We start from the raw sequence: 15552 nt of genomic DNA, 5'->3' as shown, positions 1-15552 counted from the left end.
TACTCATTGAGTCAGAATAAGAGAGGGGGACAACTTCAACTGAGTCTGACAATATATTCAGTGTCCAACACATATGGGTCCCACACCTCGGTAAATAAATAAGGGAAGATTACCTTAAAGTTAGTCAGACTAGCCAGGGGGTTGTATTGTGGTTTCCTTGCAGGGTATGGTTTCTCATGCACGTTTTTCTCCATACTCAAGCTTTGTGGGAGACCTTGGGAATCTCCAGCTGTAAGTCAGATGCAATTATTTGATCTCAATTGTCTATAAGGACTGGATATCAGGAAGCTGAGCTGTTTGAGTAGTTCTCCTGAGAGATCTCTTCATTTTTAAAAATTTTATGGTAGATTTTGTTTCAGCACATGATAATTCCCATCTTGCTCCCAGTAGAATCTTCCGCGATATAAAATCCTTGAAAATAGAAAATAATTAAATCAAACAACATGAGTGATTTTGATGAGTACATGCAGCCTTCACAAGCTTCAGCAGTTTTCCATTTGTTAAAAGAAAAGTTGTGTGCTTTTAAGCTAGTAACAATATTTCCCATTATTTTTTATCTGAGATTTGTTACTCTTGAAAGTTTGTATTTTTAGGGTTGGAGTGTGCGTATTGTACTTCTAGCTATCCTTTGTTCACTCTATATCACTTTAGGAACTTTTCCTATATTTCTTTGAATTCTTCCCACATTTATTTTTGTGCGCTAATAATACTCCATTACATCCATATAACACAGTTTGTTTGGCTGTTCTCCAATCATTAGTCATAGAATTTGTTTGGGGGGGGCTGTAACAAATAGTGCCTTTATTAATATTTTTTGGAAGATAGGTCTTTTCTTGTCAGTAGCCTCTGCAGTACATAAACCCCAGTCAGATCACTGAATCTGGTATTGGACAATTTTGAAGCTTTTCTTGCATAATTCCAAATTATTTTCCAGAACAGTTGGGTTGGTTCATAACTGATATAGTGCATTAGTGTACTTGTTTTCCTATGTACAAAAAGTAGTGACTTTTAAAACTATTCCAGGTATTCTTGGCTGTTATAGAGGGTTAGCCTCTCCAAGAAGTGGGTGGGCTTTGAACCTTTTAGAGCATCCAATGTTGAAAATCATAGGCAGAGGGCCTATAGGATTTTGCCTGCCCAGCAAACAGGTATCTTTAAGTATCTCACCTATTCTCCTCTTTACTAGATGAGTAGCACTGGACCAGTTAATTTTCTTTCTGTACTTCACCTTCCTTATTTCAATTTGCACTGAGTTAATCAGTTCTCTCTCTCTGGAGGTAGATAGCATTTTTCTTTTTCTTTTTTCTTTCTTTTTTTTTTAATGTAATTGTTCCCTTTTTTTAAAAAAATTTATTTATTTTTAGTTTTCAACATTCACTTCCACGAGATTTTGAGTTCCCAATTTTCTCCCCATCTCGCCCCTCCCCATACCCCAAGACAGCATGTATTCTGAATACCTCTTCCCCTAATCTGCCCTCCTTTCTATCATCATCCCCCCCATCCCCTTCTGTTTAGATTTCTATACCCCATTTACCCCATTGCCTGTATATCTTATTTCCCAGTTGCATGTGAAAACAATTTTTAACATTTGTTTTTAGAACTTTGAGTTCCAAATTTTCCCCCTTCCTCCCTCCACACCCACCCTCATTGAGAAGGCAAGCAACTCGATAGAGTTTATATGTGTGTAGTCATGCAAAACACTGCTGTAGTAGTCATGTTGTGAAAAACTAACTATATTTCCCTCCATCCTATCCCACCCCCCATTTATTCTGTTTCTCTCTTTTGACCCTGTCCTTCAGAAGTATTTGTTTCTGATTACCCCCTCCGCCAATCTGCCCCCTCCTCTATCATCCCCCCCGCTCTCTTATCCCCTTCCCCTCTAATTTCCTGTAGGGTAAGATAGATTTCCATGCCCAGTTGAGTGTGTATGTTATTCTTTCCTTAAGCCAAATCTGACAAGAATAAGATTCACTCATTCCCTCTCACCTTCCCTCTCTTCCCTCCACTGTAAAAGCTTTTTCTTGTCTGTTTTATGTGAGATAATTTACGCTATTCTACCTCTCCCTTTCTCTTTCTCCCAGTATAATCCTCTCTCACCCCTTAATTTTATTCTCCAGATATCACCCTTCATCTTCAACTCAACCAGTGCCCTTTTTTTATATCTATATATCTATATATATATAAATTTTTTTCCCCTCCACCTACCCTAATACTGACAAATATTTCATGAGTTACACATATTATCATCTTTCCGTGTAGGAGTGGATAGCATTTTTAAAAATTTTTTTTAAATTTTATTAATCTATTTTGATTTATCAACAATCACTTCCATATGCTTTTGAGTTTAAATTTTTTTTCCCCCTTCCTCCCCACCACCCTCCCCAAGACAGCACACAATCTGATATAGGCTATACATTTACATTCCTATTAAACATATTTTCTTGTTAGTGAAGTTGTAAGTAAAAATTAAAACCAATAGGAGGAACCAAAAGAAAGAGGAAACAAAACTCAACAGAAGAGAAAAAAAAGTGAGAGCGATTCAACTTCCACAGTTTTTTCTTTGGATGTGGACAGCATTTTCCATCCCGAGGCCTCTGGAGATGTCTTAGATCCTCGTAATGCTGAGAAGGGTTCAGTTTATCAATACTAATCATCGCACAACGTGGCTGTTATTGTGTACAAAGTTCTCTTGGTTCTGTTCACTTCACTCAGCAGTGGATAGCATTTTTCAAGAGGATCTCTTAAGGTCCAGTCCAGTTCAAGCCCCTTTAATCTGCTATGGTCCCAGAGCATTTGGCAATTTTATTCAATTTCCTTTCCACAAAAAAAAAAAAATCCTTCAGAGTCAGGTCACACCATAGTAACTGCAAAAACTTTTTAATTAAATACAATCAAAATTATCAGTTTTGCGTCCTATAATGCTCTCTTTCTCTTGCTTGGTAACAGATTCTTCCCTTATCCATAGATCCAGCAGATCAGATTTTCAGCGCTCCCTTAATTGCTTATGATATCACCCTTATGTCTAAATCACGTACTCATGTTGACCTTATCTTGGAATGTAATGTGAACCTTTGGTCCATATTACCTGGTTTCTACTAAACTGCTTTCCAGTTTTTCTAGCAATTTTTGTGAAATAATGAGCTCTTGTCCCAAAGTTTTGGATTTTGGGGTTTATCAGTCACTAGATTACTATGATTATTTACTACAGTATAGTGTGTACCTAACCTATTCCACTGATCTACCACTCAGTTTTTTAGCCGGTACTAAATTGTTTTGATGATTACTGCTTTGTAATAGTTTGAGATCTGGTATGACTTTTACTTTTTTTTTCCCCCATTAATTCCCTTGATTTTCTTGACCTTTTGTTCTTGCAGGTGAATTTTGAAATTTTCCAAGCTCTATAAAATAATTTTTGGTGGTTTGATTGATATGGTACTGAATAAGGAAATTAATTTATGTAGAATTGTCATTTTTTTTTGTTTTGGCTGAGCCTACCCATGAGCAATTAATATCTCTCCATTTGAGGGGCAAATAGGTGACACAGTGGCTGGAACAGTCAGGAGAATCTGAGTTCAAATCGGCCTTCTAGGCAAGTCACTTAACCCCAGTTGCCTTGCAAAAAAAAAAAGACAAAGAAAAAAATTTCTCCATTTGTTTAGATCTGACTTTATTTGTGTGAAAAGTGTTTTGTAATTGTGTTTATATAGTTCCTGGGTTTGTCTCGGCAGGTAGACTCCCAAATATTTTGTGTTGTCTGCAGTTGTTTTAAATGAATATCTCTTTCTATCTCTTCCTGCTGGACTTTGTTAGTAATATGTCGAAATGCTGATGATATATGTAGGTTTTATTTTATATCCTGTAACTTTATTGAAGTTGTTAATTATTTCAACTAATTTTTAGTTGATTCTCTAGGATTCTCTTAAGTATACCATCATATCATATGCAAAGAGTGGTAGTTTTTATTTCCTGATTGCCTATTCTAATTTCTTTAATTTCTTCTCCTCTTCTATAGCTAGCGTTTCTAGTACAATATTGAATAATAGTGGTGATAGGGGGCATACTTGGTTCACTTCTGATCTTATTAGAAGTCTTTTAGCTTATCTCTGTTATAGATAATACTTGCTGATGGTTTTAGGTAGATACTACTTATCATTTTAAGGAAAGCTTCATTTATTTCTGTATTTTCTAGTGTTTTTAATAGGAATGAGTGTTGTATTTTGTCAAAAGCTTCCTTCGTCTGTGTACATCTTTTTAAAAAATCTGAACAGGGACAGCTAGGTGGCACAGTGCATAGAGCACCAGCCCTGGAGTCAGGAGGACCTGAGTTCAGATCCAGCCTCAGATACATGATAATCACTAGCTGTGTGACCCTGAGCAAGTCACTTAACCCCAATTGCCTCACCAAAAAAACTCTGAATTAATATAATTATGTAGTCACATCTATCTCTTTAGATCATTTCTACTTTTCTTGTTCATTAGAATCATATGTGTTTATGTCACCAGACTTCATTCTTTAGAGCAGCCAAGCCCTTTTTACCTGGCTCTTACATTAGACTATGGATCCAATCTACCCCTTCTTTTTCCTTGAAATCTGCTGTCTCATAATCAAGGATAGACAGTAAACTATGCGCGGCATTCCTTTTTGTATCTACTACTATTGTGGTAGATAGTAGCATGTAAGTTTTTTGAGGCCAGGGATTCAATCATTCAAGCCTCTGAAGAAGCCTTGTACCTAATAGATGTTTAACTTTTGAATGAACTTTTAAGATCTGTCTGGGCAGTGAGGGAGGTAGAACTTCTTCAGTGATAATGACATGGTCAGATCTATGCAGAACAATTGAAAGGTTATTACAGTAACCTTTAGGCAAGAGATAATGAAGGGCTTAGCCAGAATGGTGGATGAGTGGAAATAAGGTGATGGATGGGAGAGGTGTTATAGAAATAGAATCAACAAAGCTTAGCAGCTAATTAGACATGAGGGGTGAAGGATAAGAGATTTTTGAGATTGTGAGCCTGCAGTGGAAGGAGGGGGTAGGTTTGAGGGGAAAGGTCACGAGTTCCGTTTTGAACATGCTGAGTTTGAGGTGCCTAAGGGATATTTAGAAATAGCTGCTAGTTGGAGATGCAAAACAAAATCACAAATTGAATACATAGAGATAAGAGTTGAAATCTCAGCTGACAAAGATCCTAAGAGAGAAGAGAACCCAGAGCAGAGCCATGAGGTATATAAGGACTGGATAATGATCCAGAAAAGAAGACAGGATGGAACAGCCAAACAGGTAGGAAGAGAGACAGAAGAGAGCACAAAGATCCAGGGAGGAGGGTTGAGAAGGAGGAGATAGTCAACAATATTTAATGCTCCATAGAGGTCAGCAATCAGATCTGACAGTTAAGAGATCATTAGGAAGTTTGGAGTGATGAGGCTCCTGTAAGTCCTTGAATCCCACCTTCTACAAGAAATCTTTTCTGGAGGCAGCTAGGTGGCACAGTGGATAGAGCATCGGCCCTTGATTCAGGAGGACCTGAGTTCAAATCCGGTCTCAGACACATAGCACTTACTAACTTACTAGCTCTGTGACCCTGGGCAAGTTACTTAACCCCATTACCTAACACCCCCCCAAAAAAAAATAATTAAAAATCACTTTAGGGAGCATAGCACTGGCCCTGAAGTCAGGAGGACCTAAGTTCAAATGTGGCCTCAGACCAGATACTTGACATTTACTAGCTGTGTGACCCTGGGCAAGTCACTTAACCCAAATTGCCAAAAAAATTTAAAAAAAAAAAAACCTTTTCTGATCCCCTTTAATGCTAGTGCCTTCCTCTTGATAAAAATCTCCAGTTCATATATATGTGTGTGCGTGTGTGTATGTGTATATATATATATATATACACACACATACACACACGTGTATATATATACATATACAGCTGTTTGCATGTTGTCTCCCTTTCTGCCCCTATTAAGCTGTGAGCTTTTTGAGTACTGGGGCTGTTTTCTTGTCTTTCTTTTTATGTATTAGCACATCATAGGTACTTAATGAATGCTTACTGACTAAAATAAGAATGCAGTTTGTAAAGGATAGAGTAGTGAGTGGGAGAGAAAGTGAAGGCAGTAAATGTAGGCAGCTTCTCCTAGTTTGGCTGTGAAATAAGTGGGAGAAGGGATGTGTAACTTAAAGGGATTATAGAATCAAGTTCAGGTTGTTGTGTTTTTTTTTTTTAAGGATGGGAGAGATCTTGGTATGTTTGTAAGTAGTAGGAATCAGGAGAGATTGAAAGTTGGGCAGAGAAAGAGGTGTTCCTCCAAGGAGCTAAGAAGTGCTGATACTGAGGGCACAAAAAGAAAGGCTGGTGTTTGTAAGAGCCACTTCCTCCTCAGCTTGGAGCATAGGAGGAGAGTTTGAGATAACATAGAGATGATTTGAAGCATAGAGTTGGGGATAAAGTGAAGCTCAGGATGGATAGTGTCAGTTTTCTCAATGAAATCCGTGGTGAGGTTGTCTGCTAAGAGAGAGAAGAAAAGAGCAGAAGAGGTAGCTTGGCAAGAGAAGGTTTAGAACAGAAGCTGAGAAGAGTAGTTTAAAGAATCAATCAGAAAAGTATGCATGCACATCAAGATTTTTTTAAAGAACTTTTGTTTTTTAAGATGGCAGGTTCTGCACTAGATACTATAGAGAAGTGTTCCTAGATAATTTTTTTTTAATCATGAAACTTAAGTGTTCATTACTAGCATGAGTGCTTATTTTTGGAGTACCAATTTGGAATATTAAACTATAATATCTTTTTCTTCTCCTCAATTAGGGATCCATCTGTCTCTAAGTCTGTAGAACGGATTTTTAAAATCTGGGAAGAGAGAAATGTATACCCTGAAGAAACGATTGTGGTACTAAAAGAAGCTTTGAGTAAGTATCTAGTTTTTCTTAAAATTTTTAATCTTAGTTCCTTTACCTTTTTTCTTTGCTTTTTAAGGTGTGGGGTAGGACACCCCCAAATGGACTTCCTACAAAGAGTACTTTTTTTGGTTGCTAAATAAATTAACCTAGAGCCTCTAGGAAAAATACAACTAAAGTGGAATACATCAAATAATAATAAGCTGAAAAAATATGTGATATACATACATATGGAAATGACGAAAATGTGTCCTCTGCTTTTGCTAGAATAATGCAAGTTAGAGCAGATTCAGTACTACTGAAATAGAGTATTTTTGCTGCTCAGTGCTTGTATTATTAATCTAAATCTGCTTTTCCTCTGTCCTATTGTTGAATTCAAGAACAAGGGTACTAGTTCTCATTGTTAGCAAATACACCTTGTCATTCTTCAGATACCTTTGGTTTGTTTAGATACTAAAGTAAGTAATGAGTATTTACATTAAAACTGTCTTGACATGAAGCAGAGAAATCTCCATTTACTTTCTTCCTGTGGATTAATTGATTATGAATAAGTTATTAAAACTGAAGGAGCCAGTAATTTCTGACACTGACCAGCAATTATATAAAAGTTTATTTTTAAAAATAGAATATTTTCTAAGAAGCTGTTGAATTTCCAATTGCAATTTATTAAGAGGGAGTTTTTTTTACATCTTCCTCCATTCTTCTTGGTCATTAATTTCATTGACTTTAGAAAATTTTTATTTGGCAGCTTCTTAGATTTGGGTGAGTATTTTTGAGAGAAAGAGAGAGAGAGGACAAAACAAAAGAAACCACACACAATCGTGGATTTCCTTTTATCATGCTGCAACTTTGGCAAAACTGAAGTGGAGAGTCAGAGCAGCTTCCCGTAATGCCAGGCTGCAGCAACTGAAATGTTTTCCAGGTACCACTTTCAAAACTCAGAAGCAGCTGAAAGAAAATCTGAACAAACAACCGAATAAGCTGTGGAAGAAATCACAAAGTAAGGAAACCAAAGTGACCTATCTCAACTAATGTAAAATGACCTCCTTTTTTGTGGAGCAGAAGAAAATGTAAACCATTTGGCAACGCACCTGGCATAAACCATGGGCAAGCCTGTTGTCCAGGCCTGGGAAGCTCCCACTGGCATACTCTTAGAAGGCACCAAGGAGTTGCTGCTAGAAAATCACTTTTAAGCAATGAAAACACATCAAAAGGGTTTAAATATGCCAAGATTCAAGAGTAGTTGGGGGATACTTTAAAAAGAAAAGAAGAAAATCTCTTTATGATAGTTCTGAGGCTTATTTTCAGGTTCAAGGATGTAGGAAGTTAGAGGCATTAAACAACAGAGCTGAAGAACAGAATAGGCATAAGAAGCACTTCTGTGGGAGCCACGAAGCCCGTCAGAGTTGGGGACACCCTCTGCCAGAGTAGATGTGGCCTCCCTCCTGGCCAGAAGCTTATTCTCTACCTGGAGCTCTTCTTAGGTTTACCATACTTTATGAAAGCTTCCCAGCAAGAGAGCAGGGGAATGGATTATACTGCATGTGGTAGCCGGTGTGGGCCAGAACTGAGAAATAGTGAGACGGACTTGAAAGCGTGGAGGAAATCAGGGTAATAGACAGTAGAAATGAATGGCTAAAGCAAGATAACTTGAGATGGTTTTGCTCCAGCAGCCGTGTAATATTCAGTGTGGATTAGGGAGACCACTGGCATCATTTTGTCCATAATTTGCATATTTAATAACAGGGAGCCAACATTTCAGCAAAATGTCAACCAGAGATATCTTTAGAACTTTCTGCCTACTTCTGCTATTAAATTAGTAAAGGCACCCTAGGCTAAAGACTTAGGGATAGAAAAGGCGACATCCATAAGGGATGTTCTTCAGCCACTATTCACAATTAATTGACTTGAGAGACAGATTCTTTGTTAGGTGGTGTTGAAATGCTGCCACTGCACAGCACAGTAGGACAGCTATGCCCTGCCACTTAGTATTTCAGAATTTGTAGCGTGTCCAGGGACTATTTGGAGGTAAGTGGGCTAAGGCCAACTAAATAGTAGAGTATGTGTTTTTCTCTTTTGGTACATTAAAAGTGCCAAAATTTCTGCTCTGGAGAGTATTTCCCTCATTGCCTTCAGAAAATCCTTAATGTTTAAAATAATGACATAACACAAATGATATGCAAATGCATGTTTGACATATATTCAGAGAATAAACTTTTAGACTGTATATCTTGTAGAACTTAGAGAAGATGGGTTTTTTTCCTGAATTTCAGGTGCAACTCTCCATATTTCCTTGACTTCTAAATTCATTTGTTTGCTTGATTTCAACAGCCTCCACCAACCCTAAAGCTGCTCTCAAGTCTAAGATAGTCGCCGAATTTCGAGTAAGTTACAAAATAGTGAAACTTGCCAAAGCAGCATATTGTATGCTAGTCACTTTTAATAAATATTTATTTATATTAAATATTTATATATGTTATATATTTATAATAAACATTATTTATATTTTCCATAGATAGATATATACATGGCTACTTTATGTCTTTTTATCTGTATCTATCTATCTTTTGACAGATGAGGGCAGAGAAGTAAATCAGTGGGATTAGGGCTTTGGGTGGGGAATCTACAGCCTCAAGGTCACATGTGGCCCTCTAAGTCCTCAAGTATGGTCCTTTGACTGAGTCCAAGTTTTACAGAACAAATCCTTTTATTAAGAGTATTTGTTCTGTGAAGTTTGGATCAGTCAAGAGGCTGCACCCAAGGACCCAGAAGGCTACCTGTGGCCTCGAGGCTCCAGGTTCTCCACCCCTGGACTAAGCAGTTTGATTTTTATTAATGTATTATTTTGAGTGAGAACCTGCTTTCAAAGTACATATTCAAGGTGCCAAGAGACAGACATATTAAATTTCTGATAGCTAAAGGAGTAAGGCAGCATGGGAAAGTGAACAGAGAGCAGGCTTAAGAATCAGGAAGACCTGGATTCAAGTCCTGCTTCTGACAGATCCTCTGTATGATCTCCTGGCAAGTCACTTAATCTCCAAGTGCCCCAGGCAACTCTCCTGCTATAAATTGTTGAAAGGTGCCATTCTGCATTGGTGGAAGAGGTTTCCTTAACTGGGAATTCTCTACAGAGACAAAATCATAGGTCTGGTCTGACTCTTTCCTTTCAATCCTTTCCACCTCCCAAAAAAAATCCTAAGGAATTCCCTTCCTTTATGAAAATCTGTTAAAATAGAATTTGCATGTTTGAGTTAATGTATGGAATGTTGTTAAAAACAACATTTTACTCATTAAAAGTCCAAAATAGACTTCCCTGGCCTCCTGTATTTAACCCTACACCCACTGATGCCCTCTGGAGGATTGTTGTTTTGATCTAATAATCTATATAGAAGCCCCTGGATTTTTAGATGAGGAGTGTTGGAGCTGTTTCCTTCAAAGTTTTGTTAAACTTTGATCATATTAGATTGAAAACAAGTATGGTACAGAATGATCAGACAGGTGTACACTAGCATAGTGTGTATAATATGCTAAATCCTGTGGTGGTTGTGTTCAGTCCCAGGCTCTCATTGATGAACTACTGCTATACAAGCGTTCTGAGGACCAGATTGAACTGAAGGAGAAGCAGCTGGCCACTATGCGAGTAGATGTGTGCAGTACAGAGACCCTCAAGTGCTTAAAAGGTAAAATTGCTTTTTTAAAAAGTTTTTTATTGTTCATTGACTCAACTGTGTGTGTGTGTATGTGTATGTGTGTGTGTACATAGATGCTGGGAGGGGGAGGGGCCAAGGTTATTAAATTCAGGGCTTTATAAGCCAAAGGATTTTATATTTGCTACTGGAGGTAATAGGGGACCAACCCCTGAATTTTGAATTGGGAGGAATAGGTTGATACAGTCAGATCTATGTTTTAAAAAGGTTAATTTAATAGCTGAGGTGTGAGGATGGATGGAGAGAAGAGACAGGGAGACCAACCAGCATGCTATTAAAATAATCAGGACATGGGGTGCTGTCAAAGTCAGAGGAGAGAGTGGAGTCTATACAAGAGATGTTACAAAGGTGAAATTTATAGGAATTGATCACTAATTGGATATGTAGGATGAGAATGTGAGGTGTTGAGGAGATGAGCCCTAGAATGTGAACCTGAGTAACGGAGAGGATGGTGGTACCCTCATTAGGAAGAGGGGAGTTTGGAAGAGGGGAGAGTTTTGAGGGGAAAGATAATGAGTTCGTGTTGAATTTAAGATGTCTATTGGACATCCAGTTTAAGATATCTAAAAAGCAATTGGAGATTTGAGCCTGAAGGGAGAGAGATTAGAGCTGGACATGTAGATCTTCGAATCATCTGCTAAAAAAATCACAAAGGGAAATAGTATAAATGGAGAAAAGAAGGCAGCCCAGGACCAGCTGTGTGAGACCTCTGCTGTTAGCAGACATGATGTGGGTGACGATCCACCAAGAGACAGAGAAGTGGCCACATGGGAACAAGGAGAATCCACGGGGAGCCAAGAGACTGCTGACAGCGTCACAGGCTACAGAGAGGTCGGGAAAGATGAACATGGAGAGGAGAATTTGGCAATTAAGGGATTGTTGGTAACTTTGGAGAGACCAGTTTCTGTTGAATGATGAGGTCAGAAGCCAGACTTCAGCGGGTTAAGAAGAGAGTGACAAGAGGGGCAGCTAGGTGGCGCCATGGATAGAGCACCGGCCCTGAAGTCGGGAGGACCTGAGTTCAAATGCAACCTCAGACCAAACATTTGACACTTAATAGTGTGTGACCCTGGGCAAGTCACTTAACCCCAGTTGCCTCACAAAAAACGAACAAACAAAAAAGAAGAGAGTGACAGGAAAGGAAGTAGATGCATCTATCATAGATGGCCTTCTCAAGTTTGGTCACCAGAGGGAAGAGAAGTAGGGACATTAGCTAGCAGGGATGGGTGAATCAAGTGAGGGTTTTTTGAGGATGGAGTAAACATGGGCATGTTTATAGGTAATAGGGAAATAACCAATAGAAAAGTATAATCAGTGTATATATCATCCTTTCTTGGGTGGTTTTTTGGGGGGTTATTGTTTTTCTCCATGTTGCATTATATTTTTTTCATATTTATGCATAGAAATTGTTATATATGTTAGTCAAAATGGCAAAATCTGAATATGTTTGTACAATGAGTTTGTGCTTTTTCTTTTCCTTTCTAGAGTTTATGTCAGTGGTGGGAGTGTTGGGTCAAGGTGATCTTGATCAGTTTTGGAGCTCTAAACGCCATCAGTGTGCTCCACCAAACTATTTTGACAATGCAGATTACATGGTGAAAGCATCTGTTTCTCCATAGTTTTTCCACCATTGGGTTTTTAATCTTTTTTTTTTTTGCTTAAAATGTCCTTTTTTTAAGTAGAGTGATCCATTTTCTTAACAGAGGTAACATTTTTAAGGAGATAGGCAAACTCATTTCCTCCTGTGGTCCTAGAAAACAGATTGTTCTTGGTACTGATTTCCTAAGCTATGACTTAATAAATATAAATGGCAAATAAAATCTTACCTGCCTTCCCATTCCTCTGCTATATAGTATTTCTTAAACTTACTTGGTTTTGTCTGTTAGATTTTGTGCAAATGGTTTGGGAATGTGCTCATGTGGACAGTGTGAAAGCAGACAAGACAAGTGGAGAAGGTGCCGGGTCTCAAATTTTCAGTCCAAGCTCAGCTGCTTCTTGTCCCCTTTTACCTTGGAGCAAGTCACCTTATCTTTGGCCCTCAGTTTCCGCTTCTATAAAATGAGAACAGTTAAACCAGCTTTGCCTCTGAGGTTACTTCTGGCACTAAATAGAGATCACCTCCTGGGAGGATCTAGTGATGTAGCATAGTGAGGCCCACATCAGCCAGTTGTTTTCTCTCTATTCCATGGCTACAAGATTTGCCTTTATCCCAAATGTATGTCATTGATCAAGGAAAGGTAATGGACAAGAGGTTATGTAAATCCAATGCTGAATAAGTAAGTCAAGGTACTTGTCTTACCTGGATTAGTTAGAGGTTTTTTTGTTTTTGTTTTTGTTTTTGTTTTTTGGTGGTGTTTTTTTTTCCCCAAATGTGAAGGATGTAATATTTTTAATGTGACACAGAGAGGTCAGTTTCTCTTACTTAACCTTTTTGGGCCTTGGCTTCCTCACTTTTAAAGAGAATGTTGTTTGACCTACAGGCTTCGCAGGATTGTCGTAAAGGCTGTACCTAGGTTGCCTCATTGCCATCTATGTCTCATTTTTGGTTCTGGTTCTGAGATGAAACAGTGCATGCAGTGATCCCAGAGAAAGAGTGTTTCCCAGAACTAGAGGCTGTCTGCCAGTGGCCAGAAAACTGAATAACCCTCCTTAGGGCTTGTACTCTTTTATACTCAGAAGGATAAAAGGGACTTCAGTTGCCACCTTGTACAGTCTGGACCCGAACAGAACTCTCCACAACTTGATAGTCATTCAGATTCTTTCTGACTTACCATGTCACTCTTCTTCCTCTAGGGGGTAAAAGGGTAGTGATCTAACTACCCAGCATTAAACAAACATTTGTTATACACATACGATTGCGTCAGGCGTTATCTGATTGTTTTTGATGCTGAATTTCATTTTATCATGACAGAATTTGGGGTTTCATCTTTGAAAATCACCTACTTATATCCCAGGTGAATTGACCATCATAGGGAAGACTGTGATAGGAATATTAAAAATTGGATTGAAACTTGTTAGGTTGCATTGACATTGAATTCAGTAAGGTAAGAAGCAGTTGCCACATTTTAGTTACAATTATAGCTATTTCCAAGGAGCAGTTGGGCTCCCTTTCCCCTTTGCTCTGTCTCTTCCCCCAACAAGATCATTTGAATCATACTTGGCAGTTTTAGGAATTGGGGAAGTTCTTTGAGGTGTTGGCTTGTACGACCACATAGTAGGTTATGCTCTGGGGCAGCAAAAGTGGGTTCTTGGATTTTTGAGAGAGAACTTACTCAACAGTGTTTTCATTTATTCAGCAAAGGCTTTTTTAAGTGCCTATATACCATGTAATACGTTGTTATGGTGGGCACAGAGAAAGATACAAAGCGAGATAAGATACCGTTTTTGCCCTTGGGTAGTTTACAATTTATTCTAGGTTTAGCTTTCAGATTCCTGATCTGAATGCCTCTGTCGTTTAAGATAAAACCGGTGGGAAAAAGTTTTCCAAAGAATTTGAAGAGGCAAGCTCCAAGCTGGAAGAATTTGTGAGTGGCTTAGACAAGCAGGTGAAGAATGGGCCCTCCCTGACAGAGGCACTGGAGAATGCTGGAATTTTCTATGAAGCTCAGTACAAGGAAGTCAAAGTGGTGGCCAATGTAAGTGATAAACCTCCTAATGGTAATACTTTTGTGGGTAATTGGGTGTTTGTCTTGTGGGATAACCTGCGCTTGGGAGAGAGCACTGATGACTGTGACTTCTAGATCCTCTGCCTGTTAGCCCATCATCACAGGAAGCTGCCTGGGGTTCTTTGTAGAGATGGGCCCACATTGGCTAGAATTTACTTTCTCTTGGAAAATTGGAAACTTCTTGGCAAAAAGGAAAGTCTTTTCTTACTTTATACTCATACTCAGTATTGATGGTACACAGTGCTTTGTACCATGCACATGCTTGGTTAATTTGAACTGAATCAAAATAATAATTGTTGGTCCTTTCTTTAGAAGAATGATAAGTTCTCTCCCTCTCTACCAGGCATATAAAACCTTTGCTAACAGAGTGAACAATTTAAAGAAGAAACTAGATCAGCTTAAGTCAACCCTGCCTGATCCTGAAGAATCTCCAGTCCCTTCACCAAGCATGGATGCCCCCTCACCAACTGGTTCTGAGTCCCCTTTCCAGGGAATGGGAGGAGAGGAGTCCCAGTCACCAGCTGTGGAGAGTGAGAAATCAGCCACCCCTGAGCCTGCTACAGATAACCGGGATGTAGAAGACATGGAACTCTCTGATGTGGAGGATGATACGTCAAAAATCATCGGTATGTCCATAGGAGATAAGCAAATATGTGCAGATCATTTTGCTTTTAATATTCCAAAGAGAGAAATGCTGGTTCTTCTTTACTACCACATTTGGACTTAGAAAAAGGGAAAATAGTTTGATGTTTCATGGTAGATTACTTATAGACAGCCTCCAAAGGTACTTTAGTCCTTACACAATTGGGAAAAGAAGGATACTAACTAGAGCTTTCTTCCTGATTCTCTCTTAAGAACTAACAGACTGTTTCCTGAATGCTCATTCCAACCTGTCCTGAGCTGCTGAGGTGACACTGCAGGGCCATCATTGTGTTGTACTAGTCTCAGACACTTATTCTTGCTGTTATGAGCAAATCATATTTTGTGTCATATTATATTCCCAATGAAGTCTAAGAGTGATTATTTTAAAATCTAAATTTAATTAGGAGGGTTTTAAAAGGTAAAAAGTACTAGAGGAAATGGGTGTAAAGGAATCAGAAAGGACTTTATTCATTCCTCTCTGCCTTTTCTTGCTACATTCTTATTTCTTTCGTAGACCACCTGCAGTCTGCCTTCCAGTCTTATTGCTCAACTGAAACTTGCTCCCTCCCAAGCCACCAATAATTTCTTAACTGCCAAATCTTTTGGATTTTTCTCAGTTCTTATCTTGTTGACAACAGCTTTCCCATC

General features: G+C 38.6%; 1 protein-coding gene across 11 annotated transcripts in view; it reads left to right on the top strand.

Moving 5' to 3' along the window:
- Positions 1–15552, top strand: part of RPRD2 (regulation of nuclear pre-mRNA domain containing 2) — an 86698-nt gene that overhangs the window by 53703 nt on the left and 17443 nt on the right. For 9 of the 11 annotated variants that reach the window (XM_078154897.1, XM_021004428.2, XM_078154899.1 and 6 more), the window contains exons 3-8: positions 6802–6902; positions 7813–7890; positions 9222–9274; positions 10444–10570; positions 14057–14232; positions 14606–14888. In XM_078154897.1, coding sequence (XP_078011023.1) covers positions 6802–6902; positions 7813–7890; positions 9222–9274; positions 10444–10570; positions 14057–14232; positions 14606–14888 — 818 coding nt within the window. The remainder of the gene's footprint in view (positions 1–6801; positions 6903–7812; positions 7891–9221; positions 9275–10443; positions 10571–14056; positions 14233–14605; positions 14889–15552) is intronic. The other 2 variants (XM_021004447.2, XM_078154902.1) reach the window with 1 other exon arrangement.

The sequence above is a fragment of the Phascolarctos cinereus genome, unplaced genomic scaffold, assembly GCF_003287225.1.
Source record: "Phascolarctos cinereus isolate Bilbo 61053 unplaced genomic scaffold, phaCin_HiC Scaffold_5;HRSCAF=322, whole genome shotgun sequence".
Classification (NCBI taxonomy): domain Eukaryota; kingdom Metazoa; phylum Chordata; class Mammalia; order Diprotodontia; family Phascolarctidae; genus Phascolarctos; species Phascolarctos cinereus.
Note: the sequence above shows the minus strand (reverse complement) of the source record. Positions and strands in the feature narration are given on the sequence as shown.